Source organism: Anas acuta, chromosome Z (assembly GCF_963932015.1).
Source record: "Anas acuta chromosome Z, bAnaAcu1.1, whole genome shotgun sequence".
Lineage (NCBI taxonomy): Eukaryota > Metazoa > Chordata > Aves > Anseriformes > Anatidae > Anas > Anas acuta.
The window spans coordinates 39131227-39157599 of NC_089017.1; the positions used below are offsets into that span (position 1 = coordinate 39131227).

Consider the following 26373-nt stretch of genomic DNA (forward strand, 5'->3'; position numbering starts at 1 on the left):
TCCATGTACTAATATAGTTCATGGTGAGTTCTTAAGTCTTGTCCAAGTATGGGTGGGGAAGTGGAGCAGGGGTTGAAATGAGCTGATAGGGCAGGAATTGGTTAAGACAAGACAGTCAGACAAATGTCCAGGTGATGACACCAGTAGGAAACAGGAGGGTTGTAAAGAAATCAGTATGCCTTATGATTTAAGTGACCTAAACCTCCATTTTCACTCTCCTATTGCTTAGCATAGTTACACATTTATTTTAATTAATATCTTTTAATTTTATTGCTCAAGGAATGCTTGCTAGTTTCACTGCTGATTCCATATCTCCTTAGGCAGCATCAATCTGAGTCATGGTAGCAGGGCACTCGTACGAGTTTTCTAGGAGCAGTAAAATAATGTGTGTAAAAGGGCAAATGTAAATCTGAAATGATAACCTTTCAAAGTAAAGGAAAATGGAGGTGTATCAATGGGTTTGTGGTAATAACTGATCTGTTGCAGCGGATTACAGATAAGCTGGGAGTGTGTATGATTTCAGTGTCACATTTGCAGCAACTGTTTATTACAAATTGTGCCATTGAGAGTCCCATGTCTGTAAATAATGTCAGGCATTTTCCTGTTCACAGGAAGACTGAAATTCTCTTGCAATATAACTGGTTTTTCATCTTTATTAATTACACAGCACAAGACTTTTGGTCTTCTCAGGGTTGACAAGATAAAAAGCACCTGCAACAAAACCTCTGAAGAAAAGAAAATCCAGATAGTGGCATTGCAAAGGTTTATATGAAAATCCTGTCTCAAACAATGCCAAAATGTAATGTCAGACCAGATAAGGATACTGATACCATTCCCTTCTTTCTGTTAGTACTATATAAAGTAAGTAGCTTCTGTTTACTAATTAGGCCTCTGTTTCTACATTTGCATCACATAAAGTTAGAGGATTTTTCCATTTGTCTGCAAGGAGAAATGAAACTTTTGTTTTTTCCATCAGCCACTCTCACTATTTCTCTTGCCCTCATTAAGTGGGATTTTCACCAAGAGGTGGGTGTTAAAATGCTAGACTCCACCATCCTGAAAGGTACTGTTTTTACTGTGCACTGAAGACAGATGAGCAAGGTCTGAAGTAGAAAAACCTTTAGCTGCTCTTCTGGTGTTTCTGTACACAAGCGAGGTACTCTTTCACGTCGTCCGGAGAACCGAGAATGAGAGGAACCCTCTGGTGAATACCCTCAGGTTTCACATCCAGCACCGCCTCAGTCCCCGTAGTTGCCATCCCACCTGCCTGCTCGATGATGAAAGCCATAGGGTTGCACTCGTAGAGAAGTCGGAGCTAGAAAGAAAGACGGAACAAGAAACTGTACTTGAGGATAATTACATCAGAGGTCTTACCAGAACGTAGCCTGTGATTTGGGCAAATTTTGGACCTAAGTACGAAACTGACTTAAGTAGCAATGTATCTCTCATCAGTCCCTTCTTCTTTCCTCCTTTCACCTCCCTTCTCACTTTCTGTTTTGAGGACAGATGTACTGACCCTGTTCTCAAGCATCAGTGCCATAGTTTCCAAGCTGACATACTGATGTGTATCATCAGTGAAGCTGTATTTTGTCAAAAGAAGCTGTTGGGCCCACAGACATTAGCAAAGCATGAAAGCCAGCTAAGCAAGACAACCATACCAGGAAAGAAAAGCCAAAACGTCTTCCTAGGTATAGGCTTTATTTGTTATCTCAAAGCTTGGGGTAATCACGTTGTGTTTGGTCAGGATATTTTGGAGTTTGAAACTTGATGCTCCCAGTTTCAAATATCAGGTTTTGATTTCAGATCTTCATAAACGTGAACAGATATTAATGGCTTGAACTCATGTGACTCTGGTTTTGAAAGTAACTGCAGTGATTATTAAAAGAAAGTTTTCACTTCTATTATGGAGTCTGTTGACCTGTTCATGGCTTTAAAGATGTTTCCCTTGTTGTGCCTGTGTCCCAGTTGAATGCAAACTTATTTAGGATACGTGCCAAAATATTATGTGGTTAAAATAATATAGGTGACAGCTAGTTATTTTTTAATGGACATTGCCTGTGTAGATTTAGCTGAATATTTTGCTGGCATTCTAAGACATACTCGTGTATTATATATCATGTTACTTCATATTATGCTTAAAAGGCTTTTCATGTGTGCAAAAGACAGAATGTTTTCTGGGTAAAAGGAAGCACAACAGAATGCAATTATACAGGAAGACAAAGGAAAGGGTTGGACAGAGGACTTTGCTACCCATAGTTACCTTATTACTGTGCTTGTAAACAATCCACGATATACCACAAACATAAATAGCACATATTAACATCATTCTTATCTTTAAAGCCCACCAAAATGCTCTTTCTGCTGCAGGGACTCTACCTGACAGGCAAAGTGGGACCATTAACCCTCATTGTTCTCTGTAGTGTATGGCCGACTTTTGAAAGAGCCAGAAGACAGCAGTGGCACCACTGTGGAACCATGTGTTGCGTTTTTTCTTTCTTCACTGTGACTACATGACTGAAGAAAAGCAGTTTTTCTTCAGGTAATAGTTCAATTGCTGTATCAAATATTGAAATCAAATTTGCCTGGGCAGACATTAAGACATTCTTGGTGTGTACTCTGAAGAGTTGTTTTAATCCTCATTTTCCACATCTCTTGGACCTGCTATTCTTCTGATAAATACATGTTCACCAGGACTGAACCAGTAGTCCTCCATCCTTAAAAAAACGTAGACATCAGTGTGTTCTGACTCCAGTGTGAGAGATGGGACAAGTAGTTTTAAGAAAGTAAACTCCTGCACATATCCAACCAAGCATATAAAAACAATTGCACGGAAGATTTCAACGACGGTGTTGGCCAGGAAGGAAGAAGGTCGTGGAGTCAGAACACTATGACTAATGTATTACACATTGAGCTACTCATTTCTTAAGCATGACCTGCAGGTTAGCTGTAGTCCACAAGTATACTCAGACAGCTTTTAAAACATCTTTGTTGAGAAATTCGATAGTAAGGGCATCGGATGCCACAGGAGAAAAGCTGAGGTTGACGATGGCCCATGGCTCAGCATGTTCATGGAGTCACAACATTGTACTGTGGAGTCACTGCATTCCACTGAACTGCATTGAGCCATGGCATGTTTTGTACAGGTGACCAAATGGGAAATCATATTTTCCCAGAATGTTGGTCTCAGCATGCATAAAACTCACCTTCCACTGACAGAGTTTTTTGGTCAGTTAGTAGAAACCTGTGTTTTCAGGGCTGGTGATAGTAAGCTCAGTACACTTTGGAAACAGTAGACAGGCAAACTCAGACGTCTAGCATTGAACAAAACCCTGACTGTAGTTAAGCATATCCCTTCTGGACTCTAGCTGCCAGTAGAAAGGGTGAAGGTCTCTCTTAGACCAGTGTTTTATCTGCTAGCTGTGCATAGGTATCTCAGTGGGCTTCTATGGTACAGCAATGATTTTCTTCAGAAAAAGCCCTTGGGTTTAGTGAAAAATACTGGGGAATTTTTTAACATAAAAACACACAGGAACATTTCTTGCTTCAGTTGGCAAGTGCCTAGTTTTCTTGATTAAATTGGATTGCTGACCATCATATCCATTAACAATACTCTCTGGAGATGGGAAAATCATTATCTCTTTATATATCTAAATTATTCCTGTATATCTGCTACTATTTTCTTTACAGGAAAATCGGAGGTATTAAGCTGATTAAGTTTACCAGAGAAGTCAAATGATTTACCTTTCCTTTAGGACTCTTCTGATTAGCAGGATACATGAAGATCCCACCATACATCAATGTACGGTGAACATCAGCAACCATGGAGCCCACGTACCTGGCACCATATGGGGAACTGCCATCCTGAAAGACATACAAATGGAGCATTACATCTACCAGGCTAGACAATTGTTAGCACAGGAAAATGTCGTTTTGCTATAAGCCAGGTATCTAAGCTACTTAAATCATTTGTTGCATACGGACACTGTAAGTGCAAAAACCAGCCTGAAGCTTAGACTTTTGTAAGACTTGGTGATCATCATGAGTTTCTAATATAAGGGCTTTAAAGAGAAACAAACGCTCACAATGTAGAAAGCACTTTGCCTGTAATTTGAGTGCACAACAATATTGTATCAACTGCTCACCTGTGAAAAAGCAAGTGGTGAAAAAGTGAGTGAGATCCTCTTCCTGTTACCAGAACAAAGTACCTATTTGATTCCTGATTCTCCACAAGTCCCTAAGCTGAGGCATAAGGAAGGATATCACTTTTCACTACACGTCCAGGCAGTTTCCAGAGGATTCTCAAATTTTTCCCTCTGGCTTTTTTTTTTTTAATTTTTGAAGCTGGTTGTAGCATTCATTCTGGGGTTTAGTTTGGGAGATAATGGGAATTTAATCATGCGGTTGCTCTCAGATTAGAAATTCATATTGCTAAAGAAGAGGTCATTTTGGTGAGAGCAATTAGGGAAGTTTATTAGGCAACCAGTTTCAGGTTTGCTGGTTATAAATATGGTAAGATAGAAAATAGACAAAAACAAAAACAAAAACAAACAAACAAAACAAACAGGTGACTTGCACAAATAGAAGTAATATACACCAAATTAGCTCCACCATGAGAAAAGTGATTCATCACCATACTTTTAAGAAGGGGAGATACACGATACAGATGTAAGCTGAAGGTAAGTTTTCTGAGAGCTAATATGCCAAGATGTCTGGTGGTCTTCTGATATCTCTCACTCTGTCTTCAATAAAGCAGGAGAGGAATTTTGGTTTCCCCTAGAAATTGACAAAGACTGAGGCTTCATGCAAATTTAATGTGCATACATATTTGTGTATTGCAATGCTAAAAGTTTGAAAAGACCTCTGCATGTTTTTGCAAGTTTTTCTTTTTTTTGTCTGTCTGAATCCATTATCTAATAAAATATCTCAGAATATCTCAGTGCTTTCTACAAGGCTTGCAAGTACTAGTTATAGAGAAACATATAAAGAGAGAACTTGTGTAACAATGCCAGCTCCAAGAACATGTCACAAGTCAGCCACCCTTCCCAGCAAAATCATGAGGTTAGCTGGGAGAAAAAATAAAAAAAATAAAAACAAGTGGGAGGGAAAACCACAAGTGGGAGGGAAAACCACAGATAAAGAAAAGCATTTTTCTATTTTGAAATCACTTTATCTAACTGTTTTATGCAGCTGTGAATTTTTGATATTTACTCTCATTTAAAATGGGAACAGATTCTCATCAAGTTACACAGCATAATGCAATAAAACACTAGGAACTGGAGTCCTAAGCAACTACATATGAGACTTAGATTTTTGTTACAGCTGGTAGTAAAACTGGACTAGAGAATTGTTCCAGACAGTGTGATATTCCTTGTGTTTCTGCTATTTTCTATAATTCTTGCCTGTAAAGATGAGGAGAGCTATTGAAAATTCACAGGATGACAACACAAAGTATAAAAGACTTGATGGATAATACACAGAATGGAACTCTTATCTTTTGTTTAGTTTAAACCTAGCTCTTGGTCTTATTACTTCCAGACACAACTGAATAACACTGTCAAGTACTCACTCCGTAAATTTCCATGGTTTTTGCTTAAATAATTATTTAGACTTCCAATGACAGCTTATCAACCTGACAGCTGTTTGCATTTGTGACTTTGCAGCTGTAAAAATCTGAGGTCAGAAAAAAAAGCACCTTTAGAGCTGTTAAAGAGAGACCGAAAGTACTTCTGCAGTTTTGGAAAGGATAATTTTCAGGCAAAGCTATTATTATAGTCTAAAACTATCTTTAAAAATACAGACAAAGAAATAGTTCTTTTTTCCAGTTGCAGAAGGGGGCTCTAAGAAAAGTTCTTTAAACCTCAGGAAAAGTCATAGGATATTGGTCACAAGCAGGCCATGAAACAAAGTGCTGAGCACTGCTTTTGTGACATTATCAGACAAGGAGCCTGCAGCACAGTATACTACTTACTGAGCGTGAGCTGCACAGCTGACCCACCTGTGTACAAACCATCAGACACTGGGATGTTCTGGGTTTCCTGTTCACAAGCAGATGATTTGCACAATTTGTGTGTCTTTGGGTGGTGTAAACTGAAGATAATGAGAGGCCACTAAGAATTTTAATTGCTTCTTACCCTGACAAAATTCAGTCTGCTAGAAGCACTGCAACTGTGTTACTGAGACTGTGCTGAGAAAGAAGAGAAATTTCTCCATTCCTGCAGATTTATCACTTCAACCACTGACTGAAATAGAATTTTCACTTCGCTTAGTATCCAGCTACCTGCTTAGGAGGGATAAATAATCCTTTTCATTACTAGAAATGTTCTTGTTTCTCCAGTTTGGTCAGTCATACATTTTTCTTACAGATGAGAAAGTTAATAGGTGTTGCATGCTTATTGGTATATTGCCCAGGCTTTCATCTCAAACAAAAGTGCAGAGCTAGGGAAATTCAGCCCAAGTTCTGAAGAGTGCCAAAGAGTGTACTTGCCCAATGAGCATTTTGTAGTTTTTTGATGTTAATGAAAGAGTCGGAGAACCTCGATGTTCCCTTCACCTGCATCCATGGTGTTTGAAGAAGCTTGTGCTTGCTCTTGGTTTCACCCTTTGCATTGCTTTACTTAACCCAGGGAAACAAAAGCGGCTCATAACAGACAGGTCCTGTGATTTTGTCTCTTCACAGTGTGATGGAAGCCATTTTTTCCCTTACTTATTATACTAATTTCTGAAAGCTATGTTCTTCCTCAGCAGATTGGGACCATGTTTTTCTTGCATAACTATGATGACTGGGAGAGTGAGGGGAAAAAAGTCTTTTCTACAGACTATGGCAGCAAGTCTGCATCCCTCCCTCTATGTACAGTTATGGTGACAAAAGCACAATGCTTTTCTTAGCTTTTTAATGTCACTTGGGCACAGCTGGGCTGACTGGCAGTAGAAAACTTCCTGCTCTTGATGGCAAGTTTTTGATGGCGTTGCTAAGAGAAGTCTCCATTGCACAGCTCCTAGCCAACAAGCTGCGATAGGACTCAGCTTCTCACACAGCTGCAGGAGGGTCTGGAGCTGTTCTCCTATGAAAACAGACTGAGTGAGTTAGGGTTGTTCAGCCTGGAGAAGAGAAGGCTCTGGGGAGACCTTACAGCAGCCTGCCAGTACCTAAAGGATGCCTACAGGAAAGCTGGGGAGGGACTCCTTGTCAGGGAGTGGAGTGATAGGACAAGGAGTAATGGCTTTAAACTAAAAGATTAGAGGTTTAGATTAGATGTAAGGAAGAAATTCTTTACTCAGATAGGGGGCGAGCACTGGCACAGGTTGCCCAGAGAAGCTGTGGATGCCCCATCGCTGGAGGTGCTCAAGGCCAGGCTGGATGGGGCTTTGGGCAACCTGGTCTGGTGGGAGGTGTCCCTGCCCATGGCAGGGGGTGGAACTGGATAATTTTTAAGATCCTTTCCAACCCAAGCCGTTTTGTGATTCTGTGATTCTAAGATAAAAATGAAATGGAATACCAAAGAATAGAGATGGCCATAGCATGTTTCAGATGTCTGTCAGTGAACCAGAGCCAGCTGGATGCTAGGGACCTAAGAGGATTACTGGAGGAAATGTTTAGACTAAAATTTGTGCAGAAAAAAAATCTGGCACAATAGTGCCATTATATAGTTCAGGCTGGAGTAAATGTTGTTTTACAGGAAGCCTTACAAATAGGAGCTTGCTCTTCATCTGTTGAAGCAGTAAGAGATTTTGGGATGCTTAAAAAAAAAAAATTACCTTTATGCTGGACTGTCATTCCAGAAGAGCTTTGACTAGAAAAATATTTCCCACCAAGATCTGCATGACAATGGTAAGGGGCTTACAGCTGGTCTGCAGAACTGTAGCACTTTTTCTGTGCTTTTAATTCAGATCTGATGCTTTTTTAGCAGTAGTCCACAAGAAACTTTGAGAATCAACATGGCTCTGTGGTCCAAACTATCTAGTCTGGGACACTGCTGTTAGATAGTAAGGAAAAATCTCCACCTAAATCTCCACTCTCCACCTAAAAGGCTGATTTTTGATGTTTGGTCATCAGTGACAGTGATACAGATCATGGGATATGCTGTGAGCAATGCTTCACTTGGTTTTCCTGTTTAATGTTTAACTTTTCAATTCTGTTTGGCAATGTTGGGAGTCAGCTGAACAGCATGTTGACCAAGAACCTCAGGAAGGGGGAAACAGAGTTTGGATCAAAGGAAAAAATGAATATGATAAAGTGACAAGAAGCTGAATTTGGTGCCTTGTTGCTTGGCTTACAGTGGCCAGAAGGACATAGGGGGCTAAGAGTGGTTCACCTGGTTGAGAAGGGGCCTTCCGTGCCCCACAGGGCAGGAGATGGGGTCAGTCCTCCCTCAGGTCACAGCTGTCCACGTGGTGGACACCCAGCAGGTACTCCCCACTGCCCTTTTGCATGCTGCAGATCAGGAGACACGGACCTCAGCTGTGCAGTGCTGTGCTAGGAGCTGCAGGAAGGTGGGAGCACCACCACTGGAGCTGTAGCTGGGCTGCAGCAGGAGATGAAAGGTTGATAAATATGTCCTACAGATGATGCAAGGAAGCATGTTTTATGCTATGGGTGTGTGCAACACCTCTCTCTTGTACTCCCTCAATGTGAATATCATGTCCTTTTTAAATCAAGTAACCTATTTATGCTATTTCCTGAGCTCAAGCTCAGAGCAAGCTTTCAGATGGGCAGATTTCCTGTGGCCATAACATCAGTGCATTGGCTCTTCTCAAACAGACACCACTATGACTTGGAGCAGCAAGGCACTGCTTGGCTTGGTACCCTTGTGAAGTCTTCCCCTGTCCCAAACAGCCTATGCAATCCTGTGCTACTTGCTTTAAGGTAATAAAAATATCTTATCCTGACTGGAAGCAGTATGCAACGACACTTCCAATAGCTTTTCCCCAAATACAGCACAGATTTGAAATTAAATAGTGTTTGCAATCTTTTTTTTTTTTTCTTTTTTTTCTTTTTTTTTCTGTATGTCTAACCTAATGATTTGGTGAATCACATGATAGAGCTGTCCTCATAGAGCCTGTGGTGAAACATCTCTGTCTGGTCTTTCCATGGAGTGTTTGAAATCTGTTTAGCCTTATCATCTCTGCCTGAGGTTGATTATTTGCTTAAGGTTTTGCTTTCTTTATTTTTAAAACACTTGAGTGGTTTGAAAAAACACAAAGAGACCTGTTGTCAGTGCGTTACACCAAATACATAGCTCAGCATAATGTGAGCAGAATGAGAAGCAGAAATCTTCTCTTTCCCAGCTGGGCCAGCTTTCAGAAAGCATGAAAGCTGTGTAGTGGGCTCCCACTTCTCTCATAGCTGGTCTGAAACTACACATTGAAGTTCCAAGATAATCTCAATGAGCACATACAGGATGCCGTGTAGTGATCCTGTCTGTAGCAGCAATCTGAGTAACATGAGAAAGAGGCTTTGGAAAGAGATTGGCATTGCCACTACAGCAATGTGGTGAATTCTGATTTTCAGCTCAGGAGGAGCTTCTCACAGAATGATGGCTTGAAATCTTACTCATTACATTTCCATTCTACAGCACTCTGAAGTTTTCTACTGGATACATTGTTTTTTGCATAAGTGCTGTGCAAGTATTTTTGACAGGTAATAGCTTTAAAAAATAATCTCATGGGCTTTTCTAGCAGGAAAGCATGAAAACCATCTTCCAGGCCAAGTTCAGTCCTGAGCAGTTACACTTCTCCATATTTTGTTATGGTCATATAACTACGCTTTCCAGGGAGCGTCTATATTTCCACACTGAGAGCTTGTGCTGTGTCCTCCTAGCCCTGACTGCAGGCCGTACCAAGCTGCGTATTCTCACAAGAAAAGTCATCAGACACAGGATGTTCCCAGCTCTGTCTCTCTGGAGGAAACAGTATAATCCTCTTAACAATAGAAGGTGGTGAAATTGTGCCTCACACCCTTTTATTTTTTTCATCCTATGGGTGGTTTCATGGTCCGTATGATGCAAATAGACCGTGCAAGAGTTATGCCATGTTTCTCAGCTGTGAGCATGTACAGGAATATGATGGAGGTGCCACCCAGATCCCTGGAAGCACCTATGGGGTAGTAAGTGGAATCTAGCCCCAAATGCCCAGATGCACAAATGACTGAGCTTCATATTTAGATATGCTAGAAAACATGCGTATACCTCTTTCTATATACCCACATTCTGCTTGCATGGTTTCAGAGTATTTATTTCCTCCACACAGTGGTGAACAAAGCTATGAATTTATTTAGCAACGTCTAAGTTATAAAAGATATCATGCACCGGAATCCAGTGCATGAGAGGCATACCCACAGCACCAAAGTGTTACACAGAACTGGATTCAGAGATGCCTTCAAAACCCTTCCCATTAGCCTGGAGAAGACACTGTGGAAGGTAGTGCTTACCAGTGAACACTGGATACAGTGCTAATATTCTCTTACCTCAGGGAATTTCTTCTTTTGCAAGTATTCTGTCATTGCAGGATCAAAATACTTTGCATAACCTTCATTGAGACTGTAAACCTTCCCTTTCTTCTTGATTTTAACATCTCTATCCACCAAAATAAATTCACCGAGACCCTGCAGAAGAGCAGAGGAGACCAGTTATTAGCAGGCACCAGAACGCTTTGTTGACTTCCCCTAACAGTTGTCACACCAGAGATGGCAGAAATGCTAGCACAGCTTGGTCTTTTCAGCACCAGTCTTGTGTATAACTTCACAGTATTCAAACAGCAGAAAGCACAGAATCTGTGTTAAATTCATGAAAACTTGTTACATTGGTAGCATAAACAAAAAGCAGTTTGCCTTCAGTAGTTAGCGTCTCTAATGAACACCAGTCAACCCTGAAAGCAGATTGTGGATCTTTGTGTCCATAAATCGTGAGGTTATAAATGAAGAAATTACTTTTTATTTTTTAAACTCTTCTTGACTGTCTTGACTAAACATCTTAAAGTGAATACCATCATATCCTTGTATGCACTGCTATCAGCAGTTGCAGTGCGATATCCACCTTCCCCCCTCTGTCTCTGACCAGATCAGTTCGGATCACAGTTCTTCCTGCCTGCAGAAAGCTTGTTTAAAAAGATTAAAAGGTGTTTGGGCAATAATGCACCCTTTTATTAAAAGCAACTTATATTATTGGCTAAATTTCATGCTGGTTTCTCAAACGATCAGCCTCCTTCTCACATTCCTCCAGTAACACTTGGCAGGCTCCTGGGCTGAGCTTTGATGAGCAGCAAACGTCTGGTTGTGTGGGAACAGTTCTGCTTTTTCAAATTGTTGGGTATGCCACTTAGAGGACTTCACCACAAAACTAAATCGAACTCAGGAATGATTCTTGCCCCAGGGTAAACACAGAACATGTTGGGGTTCTTTTGCAGACAAGAAGCAAAGCCAAGAAAATGGCAGGAATCCTTCAAGTGGAAGCAAAGACGCTGTAGTGTCTTTGTAGTATTTTTTTTTTGTTTCCCTGTGCAAACCAGCAGCCTGACTTGAATGAATAAGGTCTCAAACACTGTTTAACTTAAATTCTCACTCACTGGAAAAAAAAAAAAAAAAAGGGAAAAAAGAAGCAACAGAGGCAGTGCAACCAACATACATGATTAAGTGCAAGTAAGATAGCTCTGGGATGCTACAAGATGAGAGTGAAAAGACAACGGCATAGATTGCTGAGATTGCAGAGACAAGTAACAAAAACGAGTAGACCCAAGCATGGAAAGCTCTACAAGACAGTGGCAATGTTTTCAACACTACAACTGTACCGGATCAAGCATGAAGCAGTCCACTCCTTGCCCTGTGGAGAGGGCGACCAGCGTAGCGCTGCCGTACAGGGCATAGCCTGCAGCAACAATATTGCGTCCGGGCTGCAAAGCATCTTTTTCAGAGGGCTCATCATCCGTTTCCTATGGAAAAAAATAACATTGGACTGAGGGTTAAATACTTATGAGAAACAGTAAAAACAACACTTGAATAATAACTTGGGGCAGATCTCCCTTTGGTGTCTTACCCAGGCCTTTGAAACTATCGGAGTAGAGACTGCTCTCATTAGTTCAGGGCAAATTTGGTGCAAGCAAATGTGCATGCTGGGACAGGACATGGGAAGTTTGTCATTTCATACATCTCATGTGATCAGTATGATACTTGCCACAGAACTGATACCGTAGCATTGCAGCCTACTGTATTAAGTCAAGATCATCAGAAATCTGAGACACAACAGCGCTACTGATTTTCTGTAAATTCAAACATAAGCTATCACACTGATACCACTCTGAGGGAATAACTGCGAGGGGAATGCGATAATTAACACTGCACAGCTTGCAAACAAATTGCTTCCAGTAAAGCAGAATAAAAGGGCAGGGGGCATGATGCGGTAGAACCAGAACTGTGCATTGGTCTGTGCTGATGAAGAGATGGGTAACTGAAGTGATATAAGTGTCCATATGCATATAGTAAATGCCTTTGCATATGTAATGCACATGCATGTGTAGGTATGCGCAGAATCACGGAATCACAGAATTTCTAGGTTGGAAGAGACCTCAAGATCATTGAGTCCAACCTCTGACCTAACACTAACAGTCCCCACTAAACCATATCCCTAAGCTCTACATCTAAATGTCTTTTAAAGACTTCCAGGGATGGTGACTCCACCACTTCTTACAGCTCTGCACAGAACTTGCACATGGTATTTTACTTCAGGCATCTGATCTGGTATCGCATTTCCTTTCAGCACTGCAGTTATCACTGAACAAGAATAGCCCAAGCAGACCTGGTACAAATATTTCCAGCCAGCTCTGGGGGTGTGTTTCAGCCATAACTTATGAGAGATTCATGAGAGTACTTGGGAAAGCTGGCTCCAACCTGCACTTCTTGGGACTATAAAATGGGTAGGGAATATTAATGCTTCTTAAGAAGTTTGCCATTTGTGGTGGAGATTCTGTGGATGTTTTGAAGTTGGTTCTCTGGCAATTAAAGTGAGAATCCCCCTCAGACACTTTCCTGGGGCCCTGGTTTAGCACCTTATTATTTCAAATTCATCCAGATCCTCAGTAGTTGCATGGGTTTAATTGAGTAACAGCTAAATAGAAATAGCAGGTCTAGCCCAGAATATCTGTTCCAAAAATGAATAAATAAATAAAAGTCAGTGGAGACTGTTGTGTGTAGGAAATAAAATATTTCATGACTATTGAGTAAATTCTTTAAATGATCTAGAATGCCTTCCAGAGGTATTTCCAAAGGAAAACACCCCCACTCTTACCCCCACCCCACCAGAAAAATTCCCTGCTCTAGCAAGAAGCCTTCAGAGTGCCTAAAAGGATCCAGCAAGGTAGAAGGGGTAAGGACAAGATAGGGATCCTGTTCATCATAGGATGCTAACATCTAGAGGAAAGCAGACACATGAGACATTAGAAATTCTTCTTTCAAGACACAGGAGGACAGTAATTTCACAGCAAAATGTTCTCATTTTCAGCTGAAAGATTTTGGCTGAAAGCATTTGCTACTTTAGTTCACAGAGCTTTTAGCAATGTTTTGCTCACAACATTTGTTAAATACTATTTTGTCAAATTCTTCTGTGGAAAAAAAAAAAAAAAAGGAATTGCTAACCAGCTTTTCATGGGAGTTGAAAAATGACATGTACAAATGTACCCGGTATGCAGTCCCTTAAAATTAATCATTCTATCTCCAAGTGTTTATTCCGAAAGATTATGAGCATACAATGAAGGAAGAGTCATTAAAATTCCTGTTTGTGTACATCGCAGCTATGAATATTGATAATTTGCTAGTTGAAGAGTAATTAAACCTCTGCTAAACAATTTTTTAAAGAAAAAACTATTGAATGTTCCATAGCATCTTCTCTTTCAAAACTATGTCCCCACGGCACGTAGATGTCACCACCAAAAGCAATGGTTGTCTATAGTAAACTAATTGTTTGTAACATGAAATACAGAAATAAGTATATATTTACACAACGAGTTGCAAACTTACTATGTTTTTTTTTTCCTAACTTTTTGTATGTTTTCCTCATCAAAACAATTTAATTTTGTATAAATACAAAAGAAATGTGTTTTACCGAACATATTCTGTATACAGTACGTGTAGCTGCAGGTTACATATGACGTTGATTTAAAATACATTTTTCTAGGGTGCACTTTTCAGGCCTAAAAATGCATTTTCTAGGTTTATATGGCTCAGCAACCATACATTTGTTGACCAATCTGAAAAATAAAAGAAACAAACAAACAAACAAAAATCCCTTGGAAGATGGATAGGTGGGCAGAATTCACTAGTTTTTCCATCTTCATTCACAACTATGTTTCCAAAAGGAAGGAAAAAAGTTCAGTCTCTAACAAACGTTTTGCAGAGCTTGTTGGAATGTGAAAAAGCTACTGATCAGCTGGTATTTCATTGTTAACACTGCGGGAGTTTTGCCAAGTGCCATGTACTGTGGGACAAACCAGGGATTTAAGCTGGCTCTGTTAACTGCTGAATATTTTCACTTCTTTCTGGTGCACAGATGGATTTTCTTTCTATTATATTTTGACTATGAGATGGAGGTAGTGAAATTTCTTTAGAAGTCTTTATGCAAATGACTGAAGTAGGCATTGTCTTCCAAACAGGGGGACTGCAGAAAAGTTCTGACAGCTCTGAGACAGCCACTTTAGCCCTTTGTTCTCGCCAAGTAGATGAAAGATGCTCCACAGAGTCTGGCTATAGGGGAACCCTCAGGTGGTACCTGAACCTGAATTTTTTTGCATGTAAGATTTGCCACATGACATGATTTGCCCACGTCAGCCCTTTGAGCAGCTCTAGAAAGTCTTGGTTTCCAGATCTCCATTCATACCACGTGTTTCATGAATATCCATTACTTTTGCTCTGAATCTTTATACCTTCTCCATGGGGGACAACATGAAGTGTATGTGTGTGCATGTGTGTGTGTGAGCTGGGTATTGTCCTCATGACAATGGAGGAGGAGGGGAAGAAAATCCATCTGACACACTGGGTAATGTTACAAATTTAAAACAGAATTCAGCAAAGCAGCAGAGTTTCATTGCATGTATGTTGGCAGCAAATTGACAGTTGTTGAGTCAGCTCAGTGGCATGAAAAAGAAAGAGGAATCCAGGGAAAAATTCTTATTATCCCCACATACTGACACCAACTAAGAGCACCTCAGTGGCAGTGACTGTCTAGGTCCTATCCCTTACCCTGGCTTCTGCTGATTCAGTCCCTCAGACACATTTTTCTAACTTTCCTGGTCTTTTTAACAGTAACACACATGCTTCAGAAAATAAAAGCCAAGTTGAAAATGAAATGAAATAAACCTAACTCGGATTTTTTTCCTGGTGTTTTTTCTAAAAAACAAATTTAGTTTTTTTTGTTTGTTTGTTTTTTGTTTTTTGTTTTTTTTTTTGGCAGGAGGTGATATTACCTGGGGCTGTAATGGTGGCCCTGGATCAGGAGTAACAATAGACAATCATTTTCAGGTTTGAAACCTATTGTCCAAGTCTGGCCTTGGTGGAAAAGTGTTGATTATCCTCAAGCTAATGTTTCAGTTCTGCAGTGCATGCCTTTGGAAATGGAGTTAAGGTGCTGACATAGTGGGAAAATCAGTCCTACAGTCAACTGGGAACTGGAAGGTACCAAATTTCAGACAGATGCCAAGGATCATCCATTGGAATTTGAATTGTTCTAGCTTTTCCAAAACAAGGTTCATGTATTTTGTATGGTTTGAAATAAACTTACATTTTCTTTCTTAGAATCATAGAATCATAGAATATTCCGAGTTGGAAGGGACCCATAGGGATCATTGAGTCCAACTCCTGGCACCACACAGGTCTACCCAAAATTTTAGACCATGTGACTAAGTGCACAGTTCTTAAATGATTCTCATTCATTGGGATAAACATCTCACTTGTTTTCCCTTGACACTATCCTAGAGCAATGATTAATAAAGCCCTAATAATTATTTAGTTATTTTGAAGAGTTTTAAGTTAATAGTGTTTGGAGTTAACAATGTTGCTAAGAAATTGTCTTATGAGGAAGAAAGGCACATTAATTACCATCTACATTAGAATTAACATTTTTATGTCAAGAATTATTCCACTGAAAGTCTGTGAATGCCACATTGTTTCTAACATTCCAGGGGAAATTGATAAGTTATTCTTGTAATTGAAGAACTGCACTTCATCCTAGCAGCAGTGTTTTTATTTGGATATGAAGAATTTGTACCAAGGAACATAATTTTCTCTTTCTGAAGTGCTGAAGTATACCCACCCACATGAAAAACGGCTACTTAAAAACAGTATTTACAGCAAATATATGAATACATAATAGAACATCAACAACTACAGAGAGATCAGAAAATGATTTGAAAACTTGAGTGCTTTGAAAGGACTTTGGGAGTTCTTTGGGAAATGTTTCTATTCTGAAGCAGAATCCTAGGGAAGGCTGGGCAGTCCATATCCGCTACATGTCTTAACAGGTGAGCTAAAGATGATCGAGAAATCTGTGCTGTACTTCAACCTGTTATGCTATATGAATCACACTGAGCATTTGCTTTTATATTAGTGTAACCTTATCCAGTGTAACCTAAACACACTTCTAAACAGAAAGCAAATGTTTGTGACACTGTGCCTACTGTCTCTAATAATAGCAGACAACACAGCTATTGCCCATTTAAAAGTAGGGAGGTGCTGTAGTATTTTCGGCTGTCTTTACAGGGATAAATGGAACAGCTGGGGGTCCCTTTGCTTACCAGAAAGGCATATGGCATGGGTTGCCTCTGTACAGCTAAGCTCTTTTCCCTGAGAAAATCAGGGTGTTAGATACACCAGCAGCAGTCCCTCACACCACACAAAGGCGTTGTTTCAGACAGTGCTGTTTGGCCCGGGCTGAATCCAGGTGTCACTAACCACAGACACTGTGGACTGCCATATGCCAGCACTTTGCTTGTGCTGTGACCTCATTCAGACTGAGCTGTGGCTGTTTGGTTTACCAAAATGCATATGCTCGATGATGAGTGTTTCATCTATGAGAAATGCAAAGACAAGAACTGGCTGGAAAACCATGAGTTAAAAGATGAGAGAGGACTTTAAAAGCATATCTTCATGCATTTGAAGTGTAGTATCTGAGTCTGCAAGGATTTCATTGCAGTCATGAGAACAGCAAATGTTGCTTCAAAATAATGATGGCTGAGGGTCTCCCATAGTCATCTGACTGTGAGCTCAGACATCAAGAAAAACACCAACTGCTGGGAGATTAGCAATCAAGTCACAAGACTTGGCATGACTCTAGCTATTAAAGTTTGTTAATTTGCTGCACAGTTGCTGCTCTGTGCAACCCCACGGGGGGAAACCTGCTGACCCTGGTGGTTGTAGGTGACTGCTTCCTCCAGCCTCAGGTGGCCTCCATCGTTAGTGTGTGTTTAAACTCCTGTCTGCAACACGCATGGAAACTCATACCAGGAGGTCACCACAACTCTAGTCATGATAGGGTCTGGTCAGCTTCTGGGAAGCCCAGCAGTGACACCACGACACACCCCGGCTCTCCTGCAGCAAGGAAAACTGCACTGAAGTAGCTGACCAGGTGCCTGATGGTGGTTTTATCTAAATGCTTGTGTGTCTGGGGTAAGGAAGTGATGCCACCTAGCAAGGGCCAAGTGCACACTCCCTGGGACTTTGGGAAGCTTTTAGCACAGGTGAATATCAAGTGTTACCTCTTCTACTCTTTCTAAGGCTCTGCTGAGCCCAAAGACACTTGGAGGACCTACAAAAGAAACTAAGCAAGCAAATACACCCAAGCCATTTTGCTTTCACCAAGTGAACTTTGCCAAGTGTGCTTTGTTTGTCCTCTTACCTTTTTGTAGATAGCAAATATGGTTCCTATTGGTGCCAAGCAGTCTATATTGGATGAGCCGTCAAGGGGGTCGAAGCATACCACGTATTTACCCTGAAACAGAGGTGGCAAGAAGTGGAAGCGTTAAATGATATGTTGTCTGCCGGTACTGTGTCCTTTCATCTGGTGAGCCCTGTGTTTTTGTGTCTGTGTGTAGCCCCCCAAGCGCACGTGGTGCAGCTCGCCGGAGGAGGCTGCGCTGCTGACCCAGCTGGCCCTGCACTGCAGCACGTTTTCTCTGGCCCTGCACTGCAGAATGTTTCCCCACCAGAGGAACAGGAGGGGGCACATTTCTGCAGACAGCACTAACGCTGATGGCAGGAAGGAGAAGTCCTGTGCGTCCAAGCGGTGTAAGACATCTGAAAGCAAAAGGTTCAACTGCTCTGGAGGCCAGCATCTTGCTCAAGCACATGTGTTTTGTTTTGTCACACTCAGAACCAGGACTTACTGATGCTGTGAGTTTGAGGGCAGAAGAAAAACATCATGGGGAAAGGGTAGGTTACATCGGTGCGAGCAGTGTCACTGCAACAGGATCCCCTCCTGGGGAACCCTGATGAAGCAGTCAGGTGTTTCCTCCGGCCGTGTAATGCAAAACCCAGTTCTGCCAGCCTCTCAGCTCATTTTATCTTGCCTACATATTAATGTAATCCGAACCCCTCACCCCAGTGGCCAGGGAGTGTAATAGTACACTTACATCTGGGAGCTGGGGTGCGCTAACAAGCTCGGAAATAATTATTTTCCCCCCCTTCGCCAAACTTTTAATACTAATTTTTGCCCTCCGCATCTCCTTTAGCTGTTGAAACCAGGCCATCCGCCTCAGTTATTAATCAAAACAATTCAGTAATGGCGCAAATTTTCCGAGCTCCCCCGGGTTAGCTCGGGGACGATTTGGGGACCTGGGTTTTCATGCCTGAAACGCGAGTGCCCCCTGCTGCTGCCTGCACCGACCCGCTTGTCCTTGGGGGTGATGAGCGCCTCCTTGTTCTCCTCTGTGACCAGGACGCAGGTGCTGTAGGAGGACTGCAGCATGTTGATCACCAGGTCGTTGGACAGCACGTCCAGCTTCTTCACCTCGTCACCCGTCACGTTCACGCTGCCAGCTATGCCAAACCTGGGGAAAATAAATTAAAAAAATAAATGCTAATTAAAAAAAATAATAATCAAGAAACCTGGGATAGTGAGGGGACCTTTTAGAAAAACACAAGCTAGGTATTCCTTCCTTTCATCTTCCCACACACCTTTAAGCTTGGATTAAAACATCAGGATGCATTAGGAGGTGTTTGCTGCTGCTGGAAAATAAAAGCATTCAGGAGCAAGGGAAGGAGCAGTGGCATCTTTCTGGGGCTCCATTAGGGTCCTTTTCCTCCTGCTTGGATGCTCTCCAAGCCTCCTCCCAGGAGCAGCGCCTGCAGCCCATCTGGCAGGTGCCAGGCTTTTCCAGCAGCCCCAGGAGGCACCCAGAAGTGGCTTTGGGGAAGGAGAAGGGACACACACTTTCCGTGTCATCTGCTGCTGGAACAGCTCGTACGGCTGCTCAGAGCACCGTGAGAATCCCCTCAGCCCCCAGCCACCCCAAAATCAGAAGCTTTGAAGACAACCCCTGATATTTCCATATGCTAAACTGCTCCTCTGGATTTTATTCAGATTAATTTATTTGGTGATCCTCAGCTGGGTTACAGTGATGCTTCTATTATATTTTTTAATTTTGGTAGCACATTAATTATGTAGTACATAGTAATATATACATCTGAAATTTCCAGTTGAGGAAGAACTATTTTGACCTGACGTGTGTTGTCAGGGCATATATATGGCATTTTTGTTCATTATGGAAAAACAGAGAGGACAAAAAGGGGGACAACTAAATAATCTCTATTGTGTTCATCAGCAGCAGGCCTGACTTTTGGGGACTGGTCTTTTCTCTTATTCAAAGCTAAGATCTGCCTGAGCTTTTCAGAAGTATTGAGTTTTTCAGGTATTTGCATTTTCAAGAGCCAGGTTTAAGATGCTGGAAAGGAATGTGATTTTTAGGGCACGTTAAACATCCAATCTCCAGTTAGTGTGTTTCCAGGCAGGTTTCCAACCCAAATTTATTTTTTATTTTGTTAAGCCATTCTTCACCTTTGAATGGCAAATTTGTTAAAAATTCACACTGCACTATAAACCATCAAAGAAGTTACTTCACATTCTCCTATTTGGAGAAGCCATAAAAATCAGAGCTCTCTAGCTGCATTTGTCTGTTTAATGATAAGGTCCCAGCTCTTGCTCACGGGAAGAAGGCATAAGTGCAGACAGATGCAAACCAGTCACCATGGTTGGAAGGTTGCCACAGGAATCTCCAAAATTTCATGGTTTCAGCAGCAGTTTGAACAGTACAGGTTACTTATTTGTGTGTTTGGATATTTTAGATATTTCTTGGTCGTTATCTTTATATATATATATGTATATATATGTATATATATGTATATGTATATGTATATGTATATATATATATATATATATATATATATATATATATATAATATCTTATATATATATACATTATATATATCCTTTATATATATATATATATACACATAAATAAAAATAAATGTATATATACCATATATATATATTTGGTAGAAAAAGATGTTTACTCCTTAAGATAATGGGTGTATTCCTTCTGAAGGGAAGATTCATGTAGCACTGAGGCAGTAGTAGTGTCTTGTAGGCAAGGTGGCTATTCCACCTCCAGTCTATTAAGCAGTAGTTCTCCCCACTTATGAAATAAATCAGAAGTTGTATCTTGAAAGACAAAAAATAAGTTAATGCAACATTTCCTCTAAAATGGGAAGAAAAAACAGCTCAGCTTTACCTCATAACTACAGAGACAAAAATACAACTTAAGAGTTAGCGCACAGGAACATGAGGCTGCTGCTAACTTTAGGTACGACTCACTACAAATTACAGTCCACACCTGTAAAGTGAGTATGGTAGTACTGAGACACTGAATTTATGATTGGAAAAGATCATCGAGGGTTTTGACCAAATAGGCAGCAGAAGCGCAAAAAAAACCCAGGGTGTTAAAGCATTTCAGTGTTTCCACAGGATGAAAAAAAAATGATAATAATTAGAAAGGAGTAAATGACAAGCGTTGTCTTTCTTACATAGATATATTCCCTATCTTCTACAAATGCATGCATATGTACATGCACAGGAGTGTGCACAAATATACTTTAATACATAAACAACAACTGTATATTTTAAATACATAATTTTATTAGGAGTTTCCAGCTCCCTGAGCTGCTTCTAATAGATCACCATTAAAAGATCACCATTAAAAGGCTGATAGTGATTTATTTATTTATTTATTTTAATCTGGCTGTGTGAAGAACAGCGCAAGTCATTCCAGGATTTGCTAAGGTAAATTTTTGCTTTCTAAACCACTACATGCCGAATTATTTTGTTTGCTTTTCATATAAGACCTTTTAAATCTCCCCATCTGTAACGCTGACACTGGTTGAGGAGGGAGGGGTAAATGTACCCATGAAGGATAGCATATGCCATTTCTTGCAGGGTTGTTGCTTCAGAGCATGACTTACACTGCAGTCAGGCAGAACATCAGCTTCCCAAGGCAAGCCAAGATCTGTTTGCACCACTCAGCACCGTGCTTGGCTGTTAGCAGAAAATATCACGGTGCATTTTCCTGCAGATTCACAGTAAATTTAAAAATACATCAGTATCAACCTTTAAGAGGTGAATGGCGCCCTGAAGTCCTGACTCGTGTTTTAGCAGTAAAATATTGCAGAACAGCAGCTTGCCTAAGCTTCTACCTAGTGCTCAATACTGGAGTGCTCCTGAGAGATCTCCACTTCCCGCTCCTGGCAACCCATGTCCTGACCTCCGCCTTCCTGCAGCCTCTTGCAATGCAGTTAAACATCCCTACCCTCTTCCCAGCCTTGCACTGCAAGCAGGAGCCTCTCCACCTCCTCGTCCTCCCCATACGTCTCAGCAGGACTCACATGTGGGCAAGGCCCGCCTTTCTGACTGCCGAGGAAATGGCCTTTATGGCAGTCAGCATGGAGTTGAGCAGCTGTGTCAGCTCCCCGGTGGCTCCTTTGACTCGCCGTCCCTTTTCCATGACAAACCGCGTGAGGGTCAGCATATCTGTTTCGAAGGGGGTTTTGTCGGACATTTTTGCTGGGTACCAGTGTCCCTATGCTCTCGGCTGGGTTGGGCGCTTTCTTGCTGTGTTGAGATGCCGGGCAGCTGTTTTATTTTGAGGGGAAGCTACTGGCTGCACTGCCAGCCAGAGTTTATTAAAATGCTTCCAGGACCATGTGATGGGGTGCTCAGAATAGCTGCTCACGGACTGGCTCTGCGGCTCCTCCGGGATGCAGGAAGGGAGCCCGGGACAGGGAGCATGGCTGAGAGAGCAGAGCTGCCTCTCCGCTGCCCTGCCCACAGCTACAATTCCTGGTGCCCAGATCTATCGACACACCCTCATGGTACATTAGGCTGCTTTTAATGCAAAGCTCTTGTTTAGCCACGTGGCTAAAAACTGCTTTCCCAGAGCCACTGCTCAGCAGCAGGCTCAACATCACGAAGTGTGAAAAGCGATGCACAATTTGCAGCTGCTCTGCGTCTGAAGCGAGAAGACTATTTAGCCACCTAATACAGTGGTGTGGAGGTTAATTCAACAACCACAGAAAATATTTCAGCCAGGGCCAGGCCTTGTCTACACCAAGATTTTTTGCATGATGACTTACTTACAAAATGAGTGCACTGAGCATCTAGGCAGGCATCTATTAAAGATGCTTTATATTGCTGCTGCAAACCCATTTTAATAACTTCATTCCCAGTCTGGGCTACTTGTAATATTATACTGTTTGCATAGAAAAGTACTCCTTGAGCTATGGCTTGTTTGCTTACAAAGTAATTAAACCTTCAATAATCTACAAATGAAGCTTATTTGATTTTAGCATGTCTGTGTCATAACTCATAAAATGAAATTTTAAGTCAGGGTTGTTATGGTAGCGCACCATGTACAGAAAACACTGCACAGGAAACATTTGGTCTTTCACGAGGCACATCCTTACTGTGCAGGTTATGGAGAGATGGCACAGGCTGCCCACATCAGCAGCACAGTCTTCTCCTTGGAAAGATGCAAAAGCCACCTGGAAAAGCCACCTGGGCAGCCTGCTCTGGGTGGCCCTGCTTGGGCAGGGGTTGGGCCAGGTGGGCTCTGGAGGTCCTTTCCAATCTCACATATCCTGTGTGTCTGTGATTGTTTGTAAGTATAGGTATGTCTTAGTTTGCAATTATATTACAAGTAATACTGCCATAATTTCTTTACAAGCTATATCTTGTATCACATGGCACTAACATGAAGGCAAAAGAAATACCAGTGAACTAAGTACAGGTTATTAGCTGCAATATAGAAACTACAGATTTAAATTGCAGCACTACCCTCCCACTCAGAAGAGGCTATAAGAACAATCATATGTTGTAGTCTTTGTTTTACTCATTAGCAGCACACTCTTGTTTTTAAGATAAAGATCTGGAAAGCCCACAAGTAAAATAAGAAAATCTGGAGCTAAATCCAAAAAGTTGCACTGAGTTTCACCATTATCATTCATTGAACTCAAAAACTGGACTAAAATCGTGCCAGGGAGAATGAAAGCTAAATTCAGCAACAAAACATACACCAAGCTTTCTTTTTGTTAATATTAACTGCAGCTATAAGCAGAGTTCTGACATCCCTTTGCACTACTTTTTTTTTTTAAAGTGATTTATCATTTATTTGGATTTTCCTAAAAGTATCTCTTCCCCTATGTAAGATATGTTACTTGGAGATTTGTAAAAGGGATTTGAATGCAAAGGTTTTCTGCTTTGAAATCAGCCTCAAGCAAAACTGTCAGAGGCTGACAGCACTGAATACTAGCAAAAAGCAGAAGGACACAGTTCGGTGCTGCTCATATCCTGTGTGCTTAGCTTTGGGGATGTTTTTCAACTCTCACTGTAAGGACAAGGACTTGTGAGCAGAGTTCCCCAGGAGGACTAACAGACAGACTTTCTACTCCATCCTCAAAGGCAAAGAAAGGAAAACAAACAAACAAACACATGATAATATTTCTTTTTCTCATTCTTGTGATCTAGTTAAATGTCTATGATGCCATTCCTATCATGGTAAAATATTCCAGAGCACTTTTTGCCATGATAAGAGCATTTTCTTCTTTCAAGCGACTTTGTCCCAAACCAAAATATAACATACTTAGTGAGCTGTGGGATATCTCATGGTAAAGCTATTAATAAAAGAAGGGAACAGGATCCACATTACACATGGAAACAGATCTGCTGGCTTAAAATACAGACATTACTTTCTGTATATTATTTCATCACTGTAGTAGTTCTCAGCCTGAATAGTACTAAAATGCTTTTAATTCAAAATCTCTCTGCTGTGTAGCTAGAATGTTGTTGGGATACCCAATCAACTTAGCAAATAAGAACTGGGGGGAATAGGAGGGGGTGGATGTACTATGGTTTCTAACATTTGTCAAAAACATCACGTGCAGACCTTCTTTACTATTGATTCCAAGTGATCTTTTACACTGGTCAAAATGACAAAGTTCAGAACCACTTCTAGCACAAAGTTTGTTTTGGAGTTAGTTGTTCAAAGGGTGTTCTCAGAACTAATAAGGCCATTATTTGCCTCCTCTCTCTCTCTTTTTCTTTTTCTTTTTCTTTTTTTTTTTTTAACCGAAAAATTCACAAATGCTTTCTACAGGTAGTGGACAGTTTTTAATAGGTACTGTTTTTAATAGTACCTTAAGCTACTGCTCAGTCACACTCCTTCAGTAAGAAATGAACTCACACAAGTATGTGAAGAATACAGACTCAACAGACAGGCCTTCCAGAAACATTCCCTATTCTGTCTGATCTCAGTCAAGATAAACTTTTGATAAATACTATGGAGGTTTCACTGAGTGGTAAAACCTTACAATTAAATGCAATATATTATTATTCTATAGGTAGGAGGGAGAGAAATAAATTGGTTTTAAAACAGCATGGTGGCTATAAGCCTCAGTGACAGCCAGTAAAATGGGCTGGGATATGATAGAAAGGATACAAAAACAAACAAACAAACAAACAAACAAACAAAACAATTTGACAGATCTGCAGGAGATTTCTCCTCCAATACAATAATTACACAAGAGCTCTCAAGGCTGATTCATGCTGCCATTGGTGTATAGGCTAGCCCTGTGCCGTAAAGGTGACACCTCTTCTAACTCCTTCTAAATGTTAGTCGCTTGGATGGCACTGGCTGAAATTAGAGCCAGTGACCTTTCACCAAATGCCACAGTTCAGCATCTGAGCAGGGCAAGAGGTAGCACGTGAGCTGAAGATGGACACTGTGTCAAGGCGAACTTTTTTGCCCAACTGTGATAATCCTGGCTAGCTCTGGAAAGAAACTGCATGGTGAGCTGATGGAGGGGTTCTCCCTGTAAGTGGCTGTATGGGAAGCCCTTTTACACATGGGTGCATGTAGGACAGATAGACAGGAAAAACAAAACAAAACAAAAAAGCCAACAACAAAAAACCCTCATAACATAAAAAACACGATCTATGAAATGTCAACCCGCAGGCAAAACCAAAACACTGGTAACTGACCTAGCATATGCAGGCCGTATTGCCTTTCTTTCTATAACCTTTCCATGATGCCAGTATGTTGTCTTAAAAATAGATGTATGCAGCCCAAAGATTCCTGGAGAGGCTGAGGGTAGAGTACAGCTAAGGCATTACTATAGCTAGATTAAAGTGTCTGCTGTTAGATACTGCCTGTCTGTTAAATTGGGCCTGCAGACGGAAGAGATACAGCAGTCCAAATGGGGATATGGAAAGCCAGAAAAGAACTAGAAGGGCTTCAAACTCTAATCTAATTAGTGTATTAATACAAAGCTGCCCAGATATGGCGTTGAGGACAGATCAAATTAAAAACTTAAGGGTCTAAAGAAGTTCTGCACTGCAAAAAAAGTCACATGCTTTGCTCTACAGGTAGCATGCAGAACCTCAAGGGGTTTAGAGTCCTTCCTAGCACCGTGCCTGCTGTGCTGACCTTGGAGCCTTTTAAAATGCTACTGGCCATTTGCTAGAGCAAGCCAAATGGGAAATGCTGGGGACAGGGCCACACTTTTTCCATGGGAAGTGTCTCAGCATGGGAGGCAGCACCTCCAGCCGCCCCTAGCACCTTCACTCGTTATCAAAAATGGACAGAGACTTGCTCTTCCTTTTGAAATCACAATGAGAAGATAAAATAGATGCAAGGATGGAGGCTGGGTTTTTGTTTTGTTTTGTTTTTCTTTTACAAAAGTGAGAGCATGGCTATACCCCACCCCAGTGGCTGGTGTCTCACCTGACCAGGCAGAGGGAGCAGCCCTGGTTGTAGCACAAGCAAGAACGGCCTGTGAGGAAAAGCCCAGGGCACAGG

General features: G+C 41.2%; 1 protein-coding gene across 1 annotated transcript; it reads right to left on the reverse strand.

Annotated features, from left to right (window-relative positions):
• Positions 1-639: 639 nt before the first annotated feature.
• Positions 640-22183, reverse strand: LOC137847914 (fructose-1,6-bisphosphatase isozyme 2). Its single transcript, XM_068666594.1, has 7 exons — positions 21908-22183; positions 18858-19020; positions 17871-17963; positions 11782-11922; positions 10463-10600; positions 3742-3861; positions 640-1315 (listed from the first exon to the last, which is right to left on the reverse strand). The coding sequence occupies exons 1-7, from the start codon at positions 22078-22080 to the stop codon at positions 1121-1123; spliced, it is 1023 nt and encodes a 340-aa protein (XP_068522695.1). The 5' UTR covers positions 22081-22183; the 3' UTR covers positions 640-1120.
• Positions 22184-26373: the final 4190 nt, after the last annotated feature.